Raw genomic sequence first — 25580 nt, forward strand, 5'->3', positions numbered from 1 at the left:
CTAGGCCAGTCATTTTTAAAGATTAGATTTTGAAAAAGCTTTCCACCTGGGAATATACTGACGCAAGAGAGCATCTCCCTTCTCTCTGCTGTTGTGGTGCTTAAGTGTGAGAATTTTCAAATGAGATATGAAAGCAAAGACAACAAGCCCTGCAGGATAATGGTCTCTGAGGACTTTAGTAACAGCCGTTTTTAAAGCAAAGCCTGTGGACTCCTAAATCCGTAGCTGCTCATTTAACATGCAACTCAATGCAGTGGACCTGAAAACATAATCCTTATCTACCTAGAACAACCAGGCTCCCAGCCAAGCAGTAGTCCTCAAATTAACTCTTGTTTCTGTTGGGATGACCTGCTGCTTTTAAAGGTGTTGCATGGCCACATATAGAATAAGAAGGAAAATAAAAACAGTCACATCCTCTTGTGAATCTGTATCCAACTGCATTTTCTGATCTAGTTAGGAACCTTCAGTGGTTAGATTAGAATCCTTATAAGACCAAGACTGTGTGTCCAATTTCTTCCTACGGATTCTTCTCAAAAAATTTATTAGGAAAGATCATTTTGAGTTTTTTTTTTTTGCCTTGTTTTAATTCCAAATCCATAGTAGACTGATATTTTTGCAATATGTAATAAAAATGAATTATTTAAAAAATTACAAATACCAGACATGCAAAATGTAAACCCATGCTTTCTTTTTAGATTGCTATATACATTTCTTTTTTTCTCTCTAATTTTTATTTTATGTTATTTTGTTGTTGTTGTTGTTGTTTATTGCATTTTAGGTTTTGGGGTACATATGAAGAACATGCAAGATTGTTGCATAGGTGCACGCATGTCAGTGTGATTTGCTGCCTTCTTCCCCTCCACCTATATCTGGCATTTCTCCCCATCCTATCTCTCCCCTATTCCCCACCCCCTGCTGTCCCTCCCCTATTTCCCCCCAACAGACCCCAGTGTATGGTGTTCCCCTCCCTGTGTCCATGTGTTCTCACTGTTCAACACCCGCCTATGAGTGAGAACATTCTGTACACATTTCTAAAGATCTCTCAATTTCTGTTCTTATGTCTTCATAATAGAATGTCTGTTTCTGTGTGTCTTTGTATGCGTATGTGCAGGTGTGCTCCAGAAGCTCTACTATTTAGAGCTCATGTTTAATGAGTCATTTTGGATAACCAGTTTAAGGGAGTTCCAGTTTTGGGTAATTGTTTTTGTTTTATTTTTCTTTAAATCAGTAACACTTTTTCAAAACAACTGTATCAAATAAAAGTCATTTGGTCATTTGAAGTATTGGCATACATGGCTTTCTTCTTAAACAGATTTTATTGAATGTAAATCTGCTTTCTCTGGCTAATTCAGCATCATCATGAGTATTAAATATCTGGCTTCATTGTAAAACTAAGGTGATGCCTTCAAGGGCTACTAATACATGAGAACTGTTCATTTCCACACTGTGTGAACCTGGTCAATTATGCGTGCCTGTGGCTCCTTTTATATCCTTCTGGTTTTCTGTCTGCTGTCACTTCTTCTTACTCTCAATTTAGCCACTTAGGAGAATTTTTTTCCATTTTCGATCGTATGTTCCTGACCTCCTAAGTTCTTAGAAATCAGATCACTTTTCCACCTATCAAGCTTATTTAAATTAGGTAAAAATCAGTAAAGAGGAACTAATGGCCTTACAATTATTCATATACTAACTGCTTTCAGAAAAGCTTAGCGATAATACACGTTTGTCTATAATGAAATTTTTAAGGAGATTTGATCACTTATTGTTACTTTTTCTACATCATTGTGTTTGTTTCCTTACTTCTCAAATAGATTAAAATCGGGGAGTTTTCATTTGCTGAGTCCTATTTTAGAGACAATTCCATTTACATAGGAAAGGAAATATGTAGATATGATTATTCATGATGTTCTAGAACAGTATCACTACCATTTGCTTAATGGTTAATAAAATGGTTAATAATAAAAAGAAGGATACAGAACTAATTCTTGATTTCTCCCTTCTTTATTTTTCTTCTAGTAAAACATCCATAACTTTTCCTTTTCTTCCACAGTTGTATTATTACTTATGAATTCCATGGGTAATTCTACTTGCTGAATGAAATAGCACAAATTTAATATTCAATAATCTTGCCTTTGTACTTTTCTTTATAAACTTTTATTCTCAGTGGCTTCCTAAAGGAAGATTTTATTTAATTTGGTTTAAGCAGTTGGGCTGCATTATACCTATATCTTTCAACATTCAGGTTGTACAATTCATTGTCCCTGCTCATAAACCAAATTCATTTCACCTTTACTCCATTCCCATGCTATTCTTTTTACCCAGAATATTTTCTTTTATTCCCCTTTCTCAATGTTATATATCCCTCAAGGCTCAAGCCAAGTCTCGTACCTTCATGAAATCTATTTCAATCATCTGATTTCCACATGGATTATCTTACAATAGTAAGCCTTGCATTAGCTATTTTTTATTAAAGATGTCTTGTGTTCTGGATGCTATTCAAAATATTTTACAAAAATTATTCCATGTAATATTCAAAACAATTCAGGAGATATGTGCTATTATTTCATGTTTACTGACACCCACGTAATTAAAGAGTTTTCATCATTATTTGGCTAATAAGGGAAAGAGAACAGAAGACTCAAACCTATGTCAATTTAACTGCACTTTGAAATGAGTTTTCTCTGGAAACTGAGAAAGGAGATTCACAACAGGAGTAGATGTCACTCAGATAAGAAAGAAGTGTGGAATTTGTAAAAGCCCTTCAGAAAACAGGATCTCCCCTAGTCCTAAAACTGCTATACTATGAACATATTGCTTGTCTCATGACTGAACGTTTTTGGTACTCCCAGCTGAAATTTGCTCTATAATTATACAGAACTTTAGGCCAAATGCTTCTCTTATGGGGACATACATTATTTTTCTCATTTGCACGCATTTTTTCAACCACTTTGTGTTTTCTCTTGTTGTATTGGATGCATCTCTGTCCACTGCTACAAATCTGTTTAACAGTCTTTATATTAATCAGACCATAAAATTGCTCTTTGAGTGCTGAAACCATTATCCTTTATTTTCTAATGGCAGTGCTAGATTTGCTAAAATTTAGATAGTGGCATTATTAATAGGAGAAACTACCACCAACAACTAAACTTGAAAGGTAATGTAGCCTAGTGGTTAAGAGCACAAACCCTGAAGTCCAACTGACTAAGTTCTAAATCATGCTGCATTTATTAGCTGTGTGACCTTGGGCATGTTCAGTTAACCTTATAGTAGTTTCATTATCTTATATGGAAAATGAAGATAGTAATAGCCCCTACTCTAGAGGTTTATTGAGAGGAGAAAATGAACTCATGTATTTACAGTGCTTTGGACAGTGCCTGTTGTATAGGAAGTCTCATATATGTTGTTGCTCTTGCTGCTACTGCTATGGCTTTTGTTATGTAGCAAATACCTTTTCCCTTTGTTCATTCATTGTTGTTTTTCCTGAAGACGGCAATCACAAAAAAGAAGAAAAAAATTAGAGAGCATACAGTGACTGCAGTAATGAAAGCTTGAATAATGTTTTCTAGTTAAGTCAGAAGTGAAATGAAACTATCCAAAAATTTCTGTGAAAATTACAAAATTACCCTTTGTCAGTCAGGAACGGTGGCTCACACCTGTAATCCCAACACTTTGGGAGGCCAAGGCGGGTGGATCATGAGGTCAGGAGATTGAGACCATCCTGACTAAAATGGTGAAACCCCGTCTCTACTAAAAATACAAAAAATTAGCCGGATGTAGTGGCACGCACCTGTAGTCCCAGCTACACGGGAGGCTGAGGCAGGAGAATCGCTTGAACCCAGGAGGCAGAGGTTGCAGTGAGCCGAGATCACATCACTGTACTCCAACCTAGGCGACAGAGTAAGACTCCATCTCAAAAAAAAAAAATCCTTCGTCCAGATTGGCTACCTTCTGAGAACCCCACTTGATTCTCCATATCAACCTTTTGCTTTTCTGTGCTCACTAAGTCTGGAGGTTTAGTCTTTAAATGATGAGTTTAGACAAATATCATCATGGTAGTGTTATGCTATGTTATGTTATGTTATGTTATGTTACATTATGCTATGCTATGTTACGTTATATTCCTTCCAGTCTGCCCTTATTACCAATCTATGACTCATGCTACCTATTGATACTGAAAAATCTCCACTACAGCATGCCAGCTTTTGAAAGACAGCCTTGGGTTCTTCCCCAATACTTAGTTCCCTTTAAGGCAACCTACCTGAGTCCTGTAGCTTGACAGATTTCCTACCACATCCCAAAGAAACATGGATGAACTATGCGTATGCTCAAGTGTCAAGTCATTTCTTGGTGTGGTTCATAGTAGTCCACATGACTCTTGTAGACAAAGAGATGAATTACTGGTGGCAGAATTTCTGTTCTGGCAGCAGGGATATTTGTAAAAAGGAGATCTTTTCAATGAGGACAGTTTTTGCTCACAGGTGGTCCAGGATGCCCAATGCTAAATGAGAAGTGAAAAGAGCAGTCAGGATTCAATTTTTCATTCAGAACAATTCAATCTACTTGGGTAAATATTTTATCAAACTCAAAAATGCTGTCTTTCAGTGTGCTTGTTTCTCAACAGACACTTATTTCCTCTTGCAAGTAGTATCTTTGTTCAGCTTAACGACTACCGTATGGTATGTCCAATGCTTCTGGCAAATGGGTTGGTGGAGACGGCCCAAGATCTTCTGGAATAAAGAGATTTGGATCCATTTCCCAGTTCTTACACTTGTCAGATATGTGACTTTTAGGCGAGTCAGTTAAACATCGCTGAGTCTCAGTGCTCTCATCTGCAAAACAGAAAATCTGACATAGTTCACAGAGCCAGGGGGAGGAATAACTAAGGTGGTACATTTGTAAGTGCTTTGTAACCTGTAAAGCCCTTTACTGTACATGTGTCATTTATAGCTCTATATCAGCATCATGACCTAGAAAAGGAGTACTGACATAAGACTTACCTTCCTGCCAATGCTAAGACAACTTTAGCCATCTCTGCATTTCTAAACGGATGAGTGTCTATGAAGACTTGGTAGGAACTCCCATCAATATTTATCTGGTAATATAAACAAATTAAACAAAAGTGCACACTGGGTTTTAGGAAATTTAAAGACAGAACCATCATTTGCACTCCTCTTACATTTCCCAAAGTGCTAAAACTAGACAATAAATCAGTCCTCAATAAATATTTGTTTATCAATTTTATATTCGTTTCTTTGTTGATAATACAGCAGAGATGTTTATATGCAATATAATATACATGGCAAAGATGAAAATCATCAAATTCATGAATTGACATTCTATTTATGCTTGAGAAGACAAAGTGTTGGTGGCTTCATGGTATACATAATCTTAAGGAGCTTGTGATTGAGCCTGGGTCTCTGCTATCAATGTAGTCTATAAAAATTCATATGTGCTATCCTTTTTATATGTATGTTAATGTAGTAAACATAGGAAACTGATGCTATTAGTGAAAATACTTTATTTTCTTGAACACCTAAAAGTTTTTCTTTAATCCCCTAAGTGCATACACAATAGTAAAGTTTTCGATATTGTACAAATCAAATACAACACAAGTAAAGTAAAAGAGACAAGTGAAGGAATTATCTGGAACTTAGATCTGGCTGGTTTTTTTCTCCTGAAGTACTTAGATAAATTAATTCAGTTTTCTCTTTTGCTGAAGAAGTGCAAATTAGGCAGGCATGTTATTCCATGTAGGGAAAAGGAAAAAAGAAACAAAAACTTAAAGTGGGTATATATTTGACCAAACTTCATTCTGCAAGCACCCCAATACTAACCTTCTACCACGTAAGCTAGTTTCAAAATCAGGCTATATCCTTCCAGTACAAACCTGGTTTTGATGGGACAGCGATACTACTCAGTCTGTTTCAGTATTTCCCTTCTATCATCAACTTCTCACGTGGTTCTATCCGTATTCCTTCCCCTTCCTGTCTCCGTGTCAAAGAGAATGGGACACAACTCTCTTTAGAGTCCATCATATTTTAGCTGCCAGAAATAGTGACAATAGACATTCATTGTCTGTCTACCTTACTCGTGCGACATTTAAAATACTGCATCTGAAGAGGCTATGGGTGAAAACGTGAGCCAGTTCTTCAGAATTTCTAACATGTTATTTCTGCCACTTGCTCCCTTACTTTAGCAGAGTAATTTAATTCAATTTGAGAGAGAGAGAAAAAAAAATTTTCTAGTTACACAGATCAATCCAATTGTTTGGAGCTTCAGAATGAATTTTTAAACTTGTTGAACAGAAGCATACAAATCTCTAAGAGCAAGTCAGATAATGTACAAAGCATCCATTCATTGTGTAGGCAGAAAGGAATGCTGGTACCCGGCAGCTCTCTAAGGAATGTTCCCTTGGCTTTGACTGTTCTGCTGGGAACAAGGAGGGAAACACATATATAAAATGAATTTATAATGTCTCTGGCTTGTAATGGCAAAATGATAAGAAAAGTTGGCTGTTTAATATAAACTGTCAGTTGCATATTCCAGGCCTCCTCTCTTTGAGGTTCCTCCCACATCCACACGCCTGGCTACTGTTTAGTGCAGAGTACAAAGTGGCTGTTTATTATTATTGACTGGTGAGGCCTGTGCTCCAAAATTCATTCTGTCAACAGAATGTAAGCAAAGTTAGCATTTTAAAGCAGGGCTCTTTCAGTTTCTGGTTTTTCTCAGGATTGCTATGCAACAGGATCAGTGCTGTAGTCCCCGGTTCAAGCTGAAAATGTTACACAGGAAGACATACCATGTAAAGGTCAGATTCTTCTACTATAATAATTTTCTTGATCTGTGTATATACAAATGAGGTTGAATGTATAACCTCTTATCATAACTCTTACCAAGGTCCTATGTACTTTCCATCTGTCAAACTTAAAATGTGATATATTAAATGGGAAATCATAACTAATAAATGTATGATGCTGTAATGTGTGTACGATGCTGTAATACCAAGGTGAACTTAATGTGTGTTGTCAAGAAGATTCTCTCTCCCATGATAGACTCCCAGCAATGTGCTGGTGCTGTGGACCAAGTACAATCTTGTTTATTAGTCTCTCCACGCTTTTATGGTCAGAGTTAACTCTACAGATTACTACATAAATATAAAATATGACTTGAACCATATAGTAATGAAATTATTGGCACTGGAGTATACTTTATCATAGAATTTTATTTCTTATCACCTCCATGAAGTAATACATTTTGTCCATAGACTAGAAGATATAACTTATGAACTTTATAAAGTTATAAATACATTACTTTCTAACTCATAATGGCAAGGAATAAACTTATCATGCCTATAAGATGCCCATTTTGAATCTTCATAATAACAAGAGAAGGCAACACACCAAGAAAAGGGATTTGAGGTGTATCTTCTTGTTAGTTAGCCTGATTGAAACGTCTTTGAACTGATAATAATTTGTTTTTTGCAATTCACCAAATTCACATTCATCGCTTGTTTCCTTTGTTTGGTAATTCTGAACATATTCTTCTTTCTGCTGTCCTGTAGGACCTCCAAGGTGAAATTGAAGCTCACACGGATATTTATCACAACCTGGATGAAAACAGCCAAAGAATCCTGAGATCTCTGGAAGGTTCCGATGATGCAGTCCTGTTACAAAGACGTTTGGATAACATGAACTTCAAGTGGAGCGAACTTCGGAAAAAGTCTCTCAACATTAGGTAGGAAAAGATCTGGAGCAAAAAGGCCACAAATGAATTAAAATTACAAAATTGTCCTCATTGTCTTAGCACAAGTAACTAGTATCTCACATGTCTATGTAAATCACCCAATTTCAGAATGATTCATTTTATTTTGAATAAATGAATCATTTATTTGCTTGGTGCGGAGGTGATACTTGAGGATTCAGATTAGATTAAAATGGTGATGTTTTATAACCATAGGAGACATGCATATTAAGACATTAGAGTGAATTTAAATGAGGAGTGCAGTTATTCTAATTTCATAAATTTCTCTCTTGTCATATCACAGAGTTATACAAAAAGTGATAAAAAATTAAGGGATATGTGTTACAGAATTATTTTTGGCAGTAGTCTAAATGTATACCAAAGGACATTCTTTAAAAACCGTAACACATTATAATTAACAGTTTAGCAGAGACCTCTCCATAGCTCCTACAGCTAAAGAGAGACTATATCTGTTGCTTACTCTCAGATTTTGTTAAAACACATCCTCTGTAAACTAAGCTTTCAGTTGTACTACACTCACGTACTTTATATTTTGCCCCGTTTTACGTATCAGCTTTCTTTTGAGAAGTTAATGCATGCATCTTAGCATCTTTGTAAAAAAGGCAGAGGGAAGTTCTTGTTATAACAGTTTTGCAGTAGTCCAATGGAGGAATGAAAGGACAGAGATAAGTGAAATCCCCATTGTTACTTAAATGATCTAGCAAGGACGGGGAATGAAAGCTAGGCTTCCTGCTGTCTAATCGGTTGCCTTTCCTAATTCACTTCTCTTTATAAAAATATTTTGTGCTTTTTTTCTGTGTCTAGAGCAAAAGCAATAGTGAAGGGAGGTAGAAGATGACCAAATGGACTTAATAATAGTTATGGAAGTATGCACTAAATAGCGGGAGTAGCTACTGTCTCTAGGTAGAAAGATTACAGAAGGGAGATTTTTTTTTTGTTCTTCTTTATAGTTCTTCTAACTTGTCCAAAATTTTAACACATATACTTCTATAAGGAGGAAAAAACTGAATTTGTATTAATTCAAAAGCACTATTGTAAATGTCTGCATCAAGTATGAAATAATGATAGCAACTAACATTTACATGATATACCTACATACCATGAAACGCCATAAGCACTTTAAATTTATCGATGGGTTTAATGCTCTCAGCAACCGTAAGAGGTAGATTCTATTGTTAAATTCTTTTTACATTTGAAGAAAGTGAGGCACAGAGAGGCTAAATAACGTCCTTAAGGTCACTTAGCAAGTGGAAGATCCAAGATGAAAACAGGGAGTCTGACGTCAGAGTCTGAACTTTTAACCACCGTATCATACCATAGCATATAAAGAAAGAAGGAAACTTCTACAAAGAAATGCATACAAATTGAAAGGATGAAATGGAGAGTAGATTGCTAGGAGTAGAAAAGGATTTTAATTTTATGTATAAGGCATTTTTTCCCCCTAAGTTTGCACCCTGGCTTCCCAGACATTCTTCTTGTCTCCCTATTTTGTATATGAATTTTGTATCAACTTGTTGGTGATGTGCTGGGAGCAACAATGGGCAATAGCGTTTTCAAAGATAGGGAGGCTCTATTCACTTTCTACAGCTTAAACTCTTAAGAGAGGTCAGTATGTGTGATGGCATAGGCCACTTTCATAACATTCGTCATTAAAAAAGAATGAACACATCCTGGTCAACATGGTGAAACCCCGTCTCTACTAAAAATACAAAAAATTAGTTGGGCATGGTGACGTGTGCCTGTAATCCCAGCTACTCAGGAGGCTGAGGCAGGAGAATTGCCTGAACCCAGGAGGCGGAGGTTGTGGTAAGCCGAGATCGTGCCATTGCACTCCAGCCCAGGTAACAAGAGCGAAACTCCGTCTCCAAAAAAAAAAAAAAAAAAAAAAAAGTGAACATGTGAGATGGAAAAGATATTGGTAGGTAAAGTAAAGGTATTCTTTTCTGCACAAAAGAAAAAGAAATGTGCTATAATTGTTCCGAATATCACTTAGTGCCTTTTTTCTCCTTCATGTGAACTTGATAAAATAAAAGGAGAATTGAAAGTGGCAAACAGCATGTCAGCCAAAATATGGACTCTTCATTCTCAGCAGTTTCCCATATGTCAGCTACTGCAGTTTAATTCTTGCTGTCATTAATCAAGTGGAAAACAGTTACCTTAGCTTATCTAAGGTGCTGCCAATTCTAGAATTTAAATATTCAGATCAATGTTTTTGGCTTTTATATAGGCTTCTCTAACACAGGATATGTTACAAGCACTCATAAAAAGCAAAGAAGTAAGTCTCCACATCAGAGTAATTTAGCATATTTCCTGACACTTGATTGAAATTAGGGTGTCGGTCAATCTATAGCAAATGGTAGGGTTCAGTTGATAGAAGTACAGCGTAGGTAGTAATTAGGGATGATTATGAGCAGATGAACAACCTGAACAACCGGAACAGTCAGATACAGAACCATTAGTGGCACTGATACACCTGTATTATGAATCTTGTGACTTCTTCCATGGGGTTTATTTTAAAATGGAAAGTTGCCACAATTAAAAAATAGTTTCAATGATATCCTGGAAAAATCATCTTGTGTTTGCCCAAGTTATAACATATTATGCTAAAAAGTTACAGGTGGTTCACTGTTTCATGAGGGATTCTGAAACTGCTTTTATATTTCAAAAAAATAAAACCATTAGTGCTTTATTTCCCAGGTGTCCATTTTTAAAGAAACAAAATTGAATTTGAATCCAAATGATTTTGAAGTTTCCCTTTGTATTCCATTGGCTCATAAGAGGTATCCTTGTGCTTCCAAATACAAGTCCGTATTATATCCTTTTCCTTCCATTTGTTTTTCTTCTGCCATACGTCTTTTCTCTTCCTGTGATTAAGATTCTTATTTAAGTCTTCATGATATGCCATATTGATACAAGAATACTCTACCTTGGACACTGTTTATATATTACTTTTTTGTTCAAAGATTCAGTCTTTTTGGTCTCCATATCTCTCTCATTCATTTATTTATTTGTTCATTCAACAAATATTTAATGTTGACTGATAAGTCCTTGATAACCCCCTTCCCTTCTCTGTTCTTTTTCTGCCTTCAGTTCCTTTCTCACCAAGCATTATCCTAGTTACTCCCCAACATAGATTCTCTGAGCCAACAGAATCAATAGATTCTATTTTCTAACCCCATTCCTATTCTCCAACAGTTTCCTAACTCTTCCATATGAGTATGTACACTTGATGGTTCTCACACTTGCAACATAAAGTGTGATTGCAGAATTAATTACCCAAATTTTGATTCATATTCCATAATGAATCTTTTCTTTTCTGGCTGTTTCCTCACTAGGTCTTCCCGATACTATTCTAATTTACACTTGATAACATGTTTCTTCAAGTGTTCAAGGGTTGCTTTATAGGGCTATGCTTACTGCCTCCAGATAACTTATATGAATGCAAAAATTCCAAACTCTAAATATGTGAGTATGGTAGAGTAGAAACACATGGGCCAGCAGTTGGGCAACCTAGTTTCCCTTCTGTTCTGTTCTGTTACTATTTAGCATATAATCTTGATCAAGTCACTTAACTGCTTCAGACTTCAATTTTCTCCCTCACTGAAATGAAGAGTTTGGCCAGAATCCTGGACAGTCTCTTCCAGTTCTCTTGCAGTTCTACAATTCTATTGTTTTAATTCTGTAATCACACTTTATGAACCTGGGCAAATTGTTTAATTTTTCTACCTTGGTTTTCTAAATTAAAAAAAAAACTGATTAATTTAAAAGGCGTTGTGTAAAGACAAGTAAATAAGATGTCTTTGAGAGAAAAGCAATTTAATTGAAATTGTATAATCCTATCTCATTTTTTTTAAATTGTAATTTAGGTTCTGGGGTACATGTGTAGATCATGCAGGATTGTTGCATAGGTACATACATGGAAAGGTGGTTTTCTGCCTTCATCCCCCATCACCTATATCTGGTATTTCTCCCCTCATTATCCTTCCCCAACCTCCCCACCCCCACTGTCCCTCCCCTAGCTCCCCCCTACTATTTAATTCAAGAAAAGTATATGCTCTCATTTCATTTTCCCATCACATGTTGGCCAAGAGGTATAAGGAAGAAAAGTAAGTAGTTAGTGATAGTTTAAGTTCCATCAAACAAAACAAAAACATTAACTGCTTTAAGTGGGAGAAAAACAAAGGGAAAATTTTTTATTCAAATGTACACATGCATACATACACACAGTTACTAATGACATTATCCAATATTAGGACGGTAATTAGTCAAAGAAAGTGTTTTCCATTTTAAAATTCCATATCCACATTCCTTGCATTTTTCATCTTAAAATATGAATGACGAGTATGAAGATTTCAATTTAATCAACTACTAGATTATTTTTCCAGATCATTGTATGTACTACTAACTATGAAAATTATGTGATATGTTGTCAACATAATTTCAGCAAAATTTACATTCTGTGATATTTTTATATTTGGCAGAAAAATTCGTAAATGTTTTTAAAAATATTCACATTTATACAATTCTGAACATTAAGAGGCAAGGACACTGACATTATATAGTCTGTAGAAGCAATAAATCTCTTGGGTAGTACTTGCTATTAGAGGTTAGAATAGTTAGTGTCTTTGTATAATGGAGAACAAAGAAAGGGTGAAAAGAGGCAGGGTCTACCTTTGAGAGAAAAATGCAACTTGGACATTGACTATCTCTGACCTTCTTTCTCTCACTTTCAGAATATTAATTATTTTTGGATGTTGGAGTTAAAGACCTGTCTAGAAACAAATGTTGACTTCTCTTTGGGTTTAATTCTCTCTCTTTAAAGAGATAGCTCCTATTTTAATTCTGTGGTTCTTCAGTTTTTTTTGTTTCTGAAATACAAATTCAAATTATTCATCTGTTGATGGCACCCTGGAGATTTTTCTCAATGTTCTCTTGTGGTAGTTTCATGGTGTGTGGTCTTTCATTTAAGGCTTTAATCTACTTTGATTTGATTTTTGTATATGGTAAGAGATAGGGGTCTAGATTCATTCTTCTGCATATGGATATCCAGTTTTTCAGCACCATTTATTGAAGAGACTGTCTTTTTCCCACTATATGTTCTTGGCACATTTGTCAAAAACGAGTTAAATGTAGGCGTGTGGATTTGTTTCTGGGTTCCCTAGTCTTTTTCATGGGTCTTTGTGTCTGTTTTTATGCCAGTATTGTGGTTCTTTATTATTTCTGCATTCCTACCTTTTCTTTCTGCATGCTTAAGTGCTATTTTATTACATGAGGGTACTAAAGATTTATAGGGATATATCATTAGTTTTATAAAGGAAGTCAAAGTGAAAAATGAATTCAATATAACACATTTTGCTTTAAGAATGCATGCCTCTCAGAGTAAAGTTTTATTAAGGATTTCAAACTAGGCATTAACCAAATCACACTTGAAATATCCGTGTCTAGAGAAATAAGAATCACTTTATCAGTCCCTATAATTCTTAGAGTCCTGACACTGAGGACTTCCTTAAAGACCAAGCAATATACTCCGACACATCTCAAGGCTCTGCATTTTACCTAAACCTTAGAAATTGTGGAAATTATCAGCTTTTTAGAAATTAGCACTTGCCTTGTTAAACGGTAGTAACCCCTAAACTCTTGCCTTCACTAATAAAGATTAATAGAAATGGATAGAAGCTAAGCATGCCCCCTTGAACCACCTCTTTTATTTTCTGTTGAGTGGGTAGGAGTAAACAGAATATATTCAACAATTAGCAATGTTAAAACACAAACTTTAGACAAATTCAGTTTTGCAGAGTTTATTTGATCAAAAAACAATTCATGAATCAGACAGTACTCAGATATAGAAGTTCAGAAAGCTTCACCCAGCAAGGTGGGCAGGCTGTATTTATAGATAGAAAAAGGAAGTGACATACAGAAACAGCTTGACTGGTTACAGCTTAGAATTTGCCTTACTTGGGCATAGTGTAAATAGGCATTTGCTTTATATGGGCATGATCTGATCAGTTTATAGCCTGTGATTAGCTGAAACTTGACTGCTGGGATTGACGGAGACTCAGCTATTTGTTACAAGAGTGTACTCTTAAGTTGTGTATTGCTTACATGCCAAGCTGGGTTGCAGTTCGCTATGTACAGAGGCAGCTTTAGGCCCTATTTAATTTAATTTAACAGCAACAAGCCTTTTTGCTCAGAGATCCAAAACATTTGGTTAAAACCACTAAGGTTTAAGGATTTTCTCATCTAACAAAGGTTGGTAATTTCCATTTCCCATATCTAAATAGGACAGCTCAAGTTATGTTTTTCAGCAACTGTTTTATACCTTTGCAATCTTGGTTTCCACATATCTAAAACAAGAAGGTTGAACTGTAATCTCTCAAGTTCCTTCCAGCCCCAGCAGCCTATGTATAATATAACCAGAAAAAAAAAAGTCATTACAAATATGAAGAAACATTTTAAGGAGGAGATATTCCATATGCAAACATAGGTTAATCATTTAGAAATATCTAGTATACACTCAAGAAAATAAAAATAGGCACCTGCTTCCAACAAATGTATCAGAAATGTGACTTGAAAACATTTCACAGGCTTAACATGGTCAAAGAAAATATGTTCTGAGCTCATAATGTTTCTTACATTTAGATCTTCAAAATCAAGTCACCGACAAATGCCACCTATGCCCTGTGGAGCCCAAGAAGTAATGTTTGGGGCATATCAGAAATGCTTTAATAAATTCTATGTCAAAAAATGGTTCTGGAACTTACCTATGGAGTTGTGAAGGTTCTGGTTAAAAGCAGAGATTCTTGATAGAATTATAGAAAGTCTGGAAGTGGAACCTAGCAATCTCGATTTTAAACAAGCTACTCAAATGTTTCTTATGCACACTAGAGATTGAGACCCAGAGCTTTAGATTGAATACATTTGTATGTGCTGTTTTAAATTACAAGCCATTCTCTGGCTGCCTTTCACCTCTTCAGTTCTTACCCAGTGTTCTCTGTCCTTTATAAGTTTTTTGCTGCAGTTTTTGTCCTCCTATCACATCTTTCCTTTCACTCTTGAGCCTTAGGAGAGGAAAAAGAATTGAAGCAATTTGATATGTAGTTAAAATGATCAGTCAAACATTGTGAAATTTTACCTAATGCCACACCTTAGAAAAAAATTACAGAAAGTCCCCTTACCCAGATATGTGAGAGCTTTTCATCTTTTGTGGTTCTAGGTCTGTCTTCTGCTGCTGTGTGAGCTCTCTGGACTGTCCTCTGTCCCTGGCTTCTACCAGTGTCCCTATTTCATGCCATTCAAGTTTCTCTTAGATCCTTTAGAACTGAATTCCTGGCCGGACCTGGTGGCTCACGCCTGTAATTCCAGCACTTTGGGAGGCTGAAGCAGGTGGATCGCCTGAGGTCAAGAGTTTGAAACCAGCCTGGCCAACATGGGGAAACCTGTCTCTACTAAAAATACCAAAAATTAGCTGGGCATGATGGTGGATGCCTGTAATCCCAGCCACTTGGGAGGCTGATGCAGGAGAATTGCCTGAACCTGGGAGGTGGAGGTTGCAGTGGGCCGAGATCATACCATTGCACTCCAGCCTGGGTGACAGAGCAAGACTCTGTCTCAAAAAAAAAAAAAAAAAACTGAATTCCCTAGGTCTGAGTCTCAGAGTTATTTTGCTCTCTCTTAGGGGACACAAAGGGGTTCATTGACCCACTAATAATTAGTCAGCACCATTTAACCCAGAACTGGAATTGTAGTACTTCCTTACATAAACAAAGCCACAGCTTGAGGTCTCAGCATAGGCAGCCTGCCCTTCACCATATCCTCCTCTAGACCTCTCTGCCATAAGGATATTTTGCTTCCTCTACCAGGCAGACAGAGGCTAAACATTAGGCATCTTTATGCTCTCTCTTCCCTTCCTCTCTCCCTACTCCCCAGTGTATCCTAGAGACTTAGAGGCAGTCAATAAATATTTATTTAATCAGTGCCTTTTTTACCATTTGCTGCTTTTCCATGTCTGAGCCCTACCTTTCTCCACCTACCTTTCAAAATGTCCTGCTTGACAGCCTCTTTCACTCTCAAAGGGAGCAAGCTGTGAATTCCAGATACCTCAGAGAATTCGTTTAACCATTACACGTTACATGCCATTAAACAGCTAAAATCTTGCATAGGGAATTGTCACTTAGACTTATCATGGAAAAGTGATAACTGAAAGAATGGTGCAGAAACATAAAAGAACTGACCTCTAATTGTATGCAATCTGCATGTACTATTATATTCAATTTATCACATTTGTGGTATTTCATGATTCACTTCTTAGGAAATAATACCCTTAGAGTCTTAAACAATTTGATTTATCTTATTTGATGGAAATGCCTTCATTTTGTCAAAACATACTGTTTATATTGCAATTATAGAAAGAAAATTTTGACAATTTGGGAAAGTATAAAGATTAAGAAATAAATCACTTGCAAATCTACCACTGAGGGATCACCTGGTTGTCATTACAAAATTTTTTCATAGTCAAGCATGTGCATACAAATATATACACATACACAAATGTTTTAGAGAAATTAAAAAAAGATATTTGTTCTGTAACCTGTTTTCTCACATAGTAACTGACATTATGACCTTCTCCATATCTATACATATTTGACTATGTCAACATATTAAATATTGCATAGGATTTACTCTATGAATGCACCATTATATATGTAATCAATTCCCTAGTATATTTTAAATTAAGATCTGTTTAAATTTATATATAAATTTCATTAATTTCTAAATTTAAAACATATACAAGTTTCATTGCATTTAAAAACAATCAGTAGGTTGGAGTTTAGCATTTCTCAAGCAGTTCCCTCATACTGAATATTTCAGTTCTTTCTATTTTGTTTTATCAATCATAGATGATGCTATAAATAACATTTTTCCACCTATATCTTTGTATCTTTTTCCAATTTCTTTGTTAGTATAAATTCCTTGAATTTAAGCCTGTGGGTCATTGTATTCGCACATTTTGAAGACTTTTAGGTATTGTCAAATTATCCTTCAGGAAGTTTAGAACAATTTAATTTCAGTAGATAAGTATTCTTTGGTGATTCTGTTTGACTAAGGCCAAAAGGAGAATTGTATTTGAAATGTCAAGCTAAGTTACCAAATGGCTAAGAGAAATGTTGCTCTACCTGATTGCTTTGCTTTATATTTCCATCTTTGCAGCATTAAAGACTTTATTATATTTATGTTATAGGTAGCATTATTAGGAATTAATTAGTAATTGCTGATAATAGCTGAGTGATTCAGCATAATTTCTAATTTACCTGAAGATAAAGCTTTGCTAATGCTCTGCTCTTCCTCTTTGTTTTCTGGATGATGATTTGTTTTATTAATTTAGCTTCTCATCTTCAAGTGAAATATGGATTTTATAGCATAGATCATTCATTTGTGTATTCTTAAATGGCTTCTAAGGATTAACATGTTCTAAATACAGTTTACAGTAAATTACTCAGTCTCCTGCCTAAATTATTCACGTTCCGGGGAAGCTTTCAGATAAATGTCTGATTTTACTCTTCCGTGTGAGTTGTTGTCTTAGTACTTTTTACACAAAGGAAACAAAGCAGAAAATGTTGGAACTTGGTGAAGACAAATCCCAGGTGCACACAAATAAAGGAGGGCAGGGGGAAAGGAGAAGGATTTGGGAAGAGGAGCAGAAAGGAACAGACGCCAGATGGAAGAACTCAATGGAAAAGGCTGCCTAGGGTGTAGAAATGGAAAAGTCAAGATGTGAGGAGAGACCTTTCCATTTCTCAAGGCAGAAATAATTCCAGTACTAGCATGAGTCACATGTAAATGAAGTGTTTTTTGTTAGTCACTGCATCCGATTTTTCTACCAGAAATATTAAGAACCATTGACTACAACAGTATGGAAAAGCAATAGATTCCAGTGTATATTTCATGCCAAAAGTCTCCGCATTATGCATGGGGAAATAAACATATGGCTAAACACTGCCTTTTCTCAAAATTGCTATCAAACTATCCCCCATTTTATGGCTCTCAAAAGTAAGTAGCCAGATTTTTATTGAAGGCTGCTTTGTAGTTCACAATAGCTTTATTGTACTTTTTTAACGGAATTGTTAGAATCATCAATTATACTTCTCGATATTCTGACATAGCATGCTGCTGTTATTTTTCAGGTCTCATTTGGAAGCCAGTTCTGACCAGTGGAAGCGTCTGCACCTTTCTCTCCAGGAGCTTCTGGTGTGGCTACAGCTGAAAGATGATGAATTAAGCCGGCAGGCACCTATAGGAGGCGACTTTCCAGCAGTTCAGAAGCAGAACGATGTACATAGGGTAGGACATTTTTAAGCCTAGGCCTTGCACGTGTTAAACACATAGTAATCCAGTGACTATTTTAAAATCAATTTTGGTTGAAATTAAGTTGAATAGAAATCTTTATTACTCCTGTCACCCAAGGGTCAATTATAAGTAATCCAAGCCATTATATTTTAAATGTCAACCACATCTGCATTAATAATACCCTTTTAAGAAATCGTTCATCTCTTTTGGCTATTTAAAAAAAACTTTTCATTATGAAAAATATTGAACATATACAAAAGTAGAATGCTATAATAAAACTCATGTACTCGTCAAGATATCAACAATTATCAACTCATGACAGATCTTATTCATTCTATAGCTCTTACACCATTATTTTAAAGCAAATATCAAGTACGTGTTATTTTATTTGTTGATATTTCAAAAGGTTAAAAGATAGGATTCACTCTTTTAAGGTAATCACCTTGCTACTATAATGCTTTTGAAATATCAGTAATTGCATCATATCAAATACCCAGTCCATATTCAAATTTCTATTTTTCTCATACATCCTATGCAGTTTTTAAACATTTTCTGGTTTTGGTTTAAATAAAAATTGAAATCAGACCCACACTTTTCTTTGGTTAATTGGTCTTTTTATTGCTTTTTATTTATAAGTAATTACAGATTCACAGTAAGTTTCCACGATAGTATAGTCTCCCTGTACCTTTCACCCTGTTTCCTCTCTTCATTCTTATGGGACTGTAGTACAATTCTTATTGTCATTTCAATATGCAATCAATATAAAAATGTACATTTACAGAACATCTCAATTCAGGCTCATTACATTCCAAGTACTCAGTAACCAGGCGTTGCCAGTGGCTACCGATTGAATAGTGCATTTCTATAGTTTGATCATATTTGAGTTTGGCTTTTTTTGGCAAGACTGCTTCACAGGTCTTTGTGCATCCTTCCATCATCAGGAGATGGTATATAGTGTCTTGTTTTCTCTTTTTGTGTGATGTTTAATACCTGTTAATGATCAGTGGCTAGGGGTTGCAGTGTGATAATTGCCTATCCCTATCATTCCTTCTTCATTCATTCACTGGGGTAGGTCTATGAAAAAAAATGTTTCGCATTTGTCTCCTATTTCGGTACTCAGTATACCTTCATATTGGACAAGCAACATACATGTTTCAATTTTACCAGTTTTCAGAATAACAAATTGTTCACTAGCATCCTCCAACGATAACCAATTGTTTCTTTTTTTGGCTTTATTTTTACTTACATTTCTATCTTCTCTACTAAGCGCTGAGTAAAAAAGGCAGAGATTTTGTCTTGTTCACCTCCGAGACCCTAGAGCCTAGCGAAGTGTCTAATGTAGAATGGATACTGTTAAGTGTTTTTGAAATGAGAATAAAAGGTACGAGAAGAGAAATGAATAGCAAACAAAACATATTACTACCAAATAATAAAAACTTGATGAAATGGTGCTGCTTTTTAATGATCAGCATATAAAGGAAAGATGTCTGTGGATATGCCACCAAAGGTGGCATCTTGAGGAAAGGTCAAGGGTTTATTTTATTCTGGAAAAGAGGATATAGGAAATTAAAAAAGGGAAGAGAATATGAAAAAAGACCCAGGGGTCTTTGCAAAAAAATGCCAGGGAAACTGCCAATTTCTCCTTTAGCCATCTGCCTTCATATATTTCTGAATATTAAATTAGCTTTTGAAGTAGGGTGAAATTTAATGGTGCTATATGTTTTAAATGTTCTGACTTTGAATAAACAGCCAAAACACTCTGGTATACATATAAAAAAGCATTCATTGAGAAACATGGGCCTTTTTAAAAAAATGCATTATGTGATACAGTGAAATGAGACAGAATTTCTACAAAAGATGAATTTTATGCTAGTTCCAGAAACCAAAGAAAATGAATCACTGGACATGTGCACTAGGAGTCAGGAGACTGAGATTCTAGTCATATTCCTTCATAACATGGATTCTGATTGCTATTTTGTTCCTCAACTGTAATATGGTGAAATTGGTCCAAATAATTGCTGTGGTTTCTTCTAGCTGGTATATTGTTATAAATATTGCTTATTCCTGGTTATTAGTTTTGGTTGCTTGTTAAGAGTGGTAAATTGTTTGTGCTTACTCAGTCCTTACTAGGCATCTCATGACAAATTACATGGCTTGGGGAGATGGTGATGCTAGAGTTATGAGTGATACTCACCAGAATAATGTTAATTAATCCCCACTTGGTTAGTGTGCTTGCTCAGAGAGCTAAGTGATACCTTTCTGGAATTTCACAAGATTTCCAGCCCATTGATCACTCTGTGTTTTATACATTAGTTCCTCTGCCCTTCCATATTTACCTCATTCCAAATACAACTTAGATTCAATTATCTAAATTTTAATAACTTGTTTTCAAAACTCTAAAACCCTTTGCTTCTTTATCTTTTTGTTGCTGCAATCCACAAAGCTCCAAAACTTGGAGATTCTAACTAAATATTTTCTCATACCAGACAACAACAAAGTGGACTGGTACAGTACCTTTCCTGGATGACCAGCATTCAGCCTTCTACTACCAAGACATCACTGGGTCAATTCACCTTCAAAATAGTTTTTGACTGTCTACTGTTGTCATCGTCATAATTCTAAGAGACCATTTCTCCTAACCTTTCTACATCTACTCTTAGCACCCTACAATGCAGTCTCTACATTTCAGTCAGAATAACTTGTGTAAAAAAACATAAATCCAATTATATCAGTACTTGTCTTAACAATATAGTAGTTTTTTCAGTGCTCTTGGAAAAAGACCAAAATCCTCAGCCAGGGTGACAAGGCACTATCTGGCTTGTCTGGCCTCAACTTTCTCTTTTCTTGATGCTCTTCCCTGGCTGTTTGAACACCAGCCATACTGCCTCTCTTTCCTTTTTCCAATTCTGCATGTCCCTCTTAGGTGGGGCTTTAAACATGCTGGTCCTCTGTCTCAAACCCTTTTACCCATACCCACCCACTCATAATATTGTGCTTATCATCTAATAATCTTTTCCATATTGGCTCAGACATTCTGCAAGCTTTTCCCTGTTGCCTCCATTTGACCAAATCTCCCTTTACACACTCTCCTAAAATTGTCTACTTTTCTATAACATACCATTCTTTGTCACCATGTACATGTGTTACTATTTGATTAGTGTCAACCACTCTTGCTAAACCATGTCCTTCAGAAAGATTTTGGGGAGGAGGAAAGCTGTCATTTTTCTATCCAGCACATTCCAAAGTGCCTAGTACATGGTAGACACTGAATAGATAAACGATATTGAGACCAAGGGCAGGGAAAGAAAGAATAGACTGATATTCCTTCCTTATGTACAGGATTTGTTGGTTTATTCCTAACTAAGCACCTTTTTGTAAAGTGTGTAGAGCTACTTTGATGCACACTGTTTGTTTTATACTTTAAGTTCTGGGGTACATGTACAGAATGTGCAGTTTTGTTACATAGGTATACTTGTGCCATGGTGGTTTGCTGCACTCATCAACCCCTCATCTACATTCGGTATTTCTCCTAATGCTGTCCCTCCCCTACCCTGCTCCACTCCCCAGCAGGCCCCAGTGTGTGATGTTCCCCTCCCTGTGTCCATGTGTTCTCATTGTTCAATTCCCACTTATGAGTGAGAGCATGCGATGTTTGGTTTTCTGTTCCTGTGTTAGTTTGTTGAGAATGATGGTTTCCAGCTTCATCGACGTCCCTGCAAAGGACATGAACTCATCCTTTTTTATGGCTGCATAGTATTCCATGGTGTATATGTGCCACATTTTTTTTATCCAGTCTATCACTGATGGGCATATGGGTTGGTTCCAAGTCTTTGCTATTGTTAATAGTGCTGCAATAAACATATGATGGATACTGTTTTTACTTGTAGTTTGGCCCAATGCTTTTTCTATTTTTTTTTTTTCCTTAGCAAACCTCACACTCATTTTAATTTGCCAATGTGAGCATTTGTGTTTGCCTCCCTTTTTTTTATTGCATTTTAGGTTTGGGGGTACATGTGAAGAACATGCAGGATTGTTGCATAGGTACACACATGGCAGTGTCATTTGCTGCCTTCCTCCCCTTCACCTATATCTAGCATTTCTCCCCATGCTATCTCTCCCCAACTCCCCACCCCCTGCTGTCCCTCCCCTATTTCCCCCCAACAGACCCCAGTGTATAGTGCTCCCCTCCCTGTGTCCATGTGTTCTCATTGTTCAATACCCGCCTATGAGTGAGAGCATGTGGTGTTTGATTTTGTGTTCTTGTGTCAGTTTGCTGAGAATGATGGTTTCCAGGTTCATCCATGTCCCTACAAAGGACGCGAACTCATCGTTTTTGATGGCTGCATAATATTCCATGGTGTATATGTGCCACATTTTCCCTGTCCAGTCTATCATCGATGGGTATTTGGGTTGGTTCCAGGTCTTTGCTATTGTAAACTGTGCTGCAATGAACATTCGTGTGCATGTGTCCTTATAGTAGAGCGATTTATAATCCTTTGGATATATACCCAGTAGTGGGATTGCTGGATCAAATGGAATTTCTATTTCTAGGTCCTTGAGGAATCGCCACACTGTCTTCCACAATGGTTAAACTAATTTACACTCCCACCAACAGTGTAAAAGTGCTCCTATTTCTCCACATCCTCTCCAGCATCTGTTGTCTCCAGATTTTTTAATGATCGCCATTCTAACTGGAGTGAGATGGTATCTCAATGTAGTTTTGATTTGCATTTCTCTAATGACCAATGATGATGATGAGCATTTTTTCGTATGTTTGTTGGCCTCGTGTATGTCTTCTTTTGTAAAGTATCTGTTCATATCCTTTGCCCACTTTTGAATGGGCTTGTTTGTTTTTTTCTTGTAAATCTGTTTTAGTTCTTTGTAAATTCTGGATATCAGCCCTTTGTCAGATGGGTAAGCTGCAAAAATTTTTTCCCATTCTGTTGGTTGCTGATTCACTCTAATGACTGTTTCGTTTGCAATGCAGAAGCTGTGGAGTTTGATTAGGTCCCATTTGTCTATTTTGGCTTTTGTTGCCATTGCTTTTGGTGTTTTTGTCATGAAGTCCTTGCCTACGCCTATGTCCTGAATGGTTTTGCCTAGGTTTTCTTCTAGGGTTTTTATGGTGTTAGGTCTTATGTTTAAGTCTTTAATCCATCTGGAGTTAATTTTAGTTTAAGGTGTCAGGAAGGGGTCCAGTTTCTGTTTTCTGCATATGGCTAGCCAGTTTTCCCAACACTATTTATTAAACAGGGAATCCTTTCCCCATTGCTTTTTTTTGTCAGGTTTGTCAAAGGTTGGATGGTTGTAGATATGTTCTGTTGCCTCCGAGTCCTCTGTTCTGTTCCATTGGTCTATATCTCTGTTTTGGTACCAGTGCCATGCTGTTTTGATTACTGCTTCTCTTGGTATTTTTAAGAAAAATTATTGACACGAAACACTCTTCTTCTTCAAACAACATCATCACTCCTGAGTGCTGATGAGAGAACAATTTAGTAGTCTGTTTGACTCAAAGTTTTTTCAACTTTGTGGTATATGGTATCCCTTTCATATATGGGATATCTAGTTAGTGATGCTCTTGATGTGGACAGAACAACAATGGAAAATCCTTGAAACTGGGTCTCTCTATCAGATCTCCTGAACTCAATTAGGAAAAAAGAAAGAGAAAACAGTCAGTACAAAACTCCATCAAGATCTAATAGTTGACAGATGTTATATTTGTGGACTTTTGTTTACTTTGCCATGTTTCCAGGATGGTAAATTGTATTGCTCTTTATGGGTTTCTTGATTTAATTGTTGTTTATATAGATTGCTTGTTATCAAGATGGGTCACTGCAAGTGTAAATGTATTCCCCATGTATTTGGAGTGCCACTTTAAAAAAAATCATCTGCTTACTATCTATTGTAAATTATTAATGGCCTTTGCTGTTGCTTTCTATGGGGATACAAATTCCCTTAAAATGTCAACAGTCAAAACTACAATCAAATATTTTTCATTTTCACTTTCATATTCTGTAAATCAGGATGTTTATAAAACAGGTAATTTTTATTTTTTTTGGTATCATTTCAGATTAGTGATAACATTTTGTAGCAAAATATTCCATGTCTTGTACTCTTTTCTTGTAGGGAAAATATGAAGTCAATGTCAATTTCTGTGACGGAGAGAGATATGGTTATTCTGTAGATAACTTCCAAGATACTCCACAGAGGTGTTTGGGGACTATAGTCTCATTCCTCAAAGCATTTTTCACACACATGGGAGGAGATCTGTGTTCCCCAAACCAGCTGGGCAGCATAACACCTGCAACTGAATGGCTCTCAAGACTAATTAATAAAATAATGCTGCTGATGCAGTGAAGTGTTATAAATAATTAAAGCTCAAATGTGCCTTAGCAAATATAAACTGACCAATTTTTATATCTTTTGAATACATTATCCTGGCTTTTACAGTTCCTCATTACTTGCCTCACTAGACTGACTCATTTTCAATTAGTGTGTATTATTCTGGTCCAGATATATTTTAAAAACTGACTTCCTTTGTTTTACTTGAGCAGTCACTAAAGTGATATTTATTACTTGTCTACTCCTGTGATTAACCTAGAGAGAGTTTTAAAGGAGCAAATCATAGTGGGGAATTTCTAAGGAGAACTGCAGTAAAATATCAGCTTATTCAATCCCCATCCTCCTACTCCAAACCCAAATGGAGATGAGATCTTGATTATAAGAACAGTGTAGGTAATGACATTTTGTTTGCATTTTTACTAATGAAATTATTTGTCACTAGATTTTCATCTTTCAGTTAAAAAATCTCTATAATCCCTTCCCTAGAGAACATTAAGGACACCTTCAAAGCTTCCCGAGATTTTCTGGTTAAGATTTAGATGGAAGTAATCAATACATACATTATTAAAAGAGTGGACAGAAAGCCATTATTGCTTGGATGCCGTTGACAAATGAAAAGGCTTGAATAAAGTAGTTTACTTGTTCATTTGTCAGGTCATATATTATGCATGTTCGATTTCCTCTGAAGTCACCACAAAGTGAGAGAGAGGCTTAGAAATTCAATAAAATTATCCTGAAATCATGTTGTAGATTATACATTTATTTAGGCTAATTCTGTTATCAATGTTGGCCTGCTTACATGGGATACATTTTAGTATGTATGTTAGCTTGATGAGTTTTCTTTGTTTTCTTTTCACAGAAATAGAAAATATCTTTGGGTGCCATTTGTGAATGTTAAGATTTAAGTCAGCTCTTTGTTAAGAAAAATGTGTTGTTCCCTATCACCTCTGAAAAACAACAAAAAGTTGGGGTAGAGTGATTCATTCTAGCATTCGGTGACCTGGCCTCTTGAAGTTTCTAAACAACTTGACTGTTAGTTATATCTACTCTAAGATGTCTTTTTAGCCATGTTGGAGGAAATAGACATCTTTTTGGTCTGTTCTTCATCATTTTTGTATAAGGTTGATATCCTA

General features: G+C 36.0%; 1 protein-coding gene across 12 annotated transcripts in view; it reads left to right on the top strand.

Annotated features, from left to right (window-relative positions):
* DMD (dystrophin) overlaps window positions 1–25580 on the top strand; it is a 2277745-nt gene that overhangs the window by 1859708 nt on the left and 392457 nt on the right. For all 12 annotated transcript variants that reach the window (XM_064364425.1, XM_064364424.1, XM_064364427.1 and 9 more), the window contains 2 exons: window positions 7562–7734; window positions 17943–18099. In XM_064364425.1, the coding sequence (XP_064220495.1) occupies window positions 7562–7734; window positions 17943–18099 (330 nt within the window). The remainder of the gene's footprint in view (window positions 1–7561; window positions 7735–17942; window positions 18100–25580) is intronic.

Source organism: Aotus nancymaae, unplaced genomic scaffold (genome assembly GCF_030222135.1).
Source record: "Aotus nancymaae isolate 86718 unplaced genomic scaffold, 86718_ANA_hifiasm-v0.15.2.pri h1tg000058l, whole genome shotgun sequence".
Classification (NCBI taxonomy): domain Eukaryota; kingdom Metazoa; phylum Chordata; class Mammalia; order Primates; family Aotidae; genus Aotus; species Aotus nancymaae.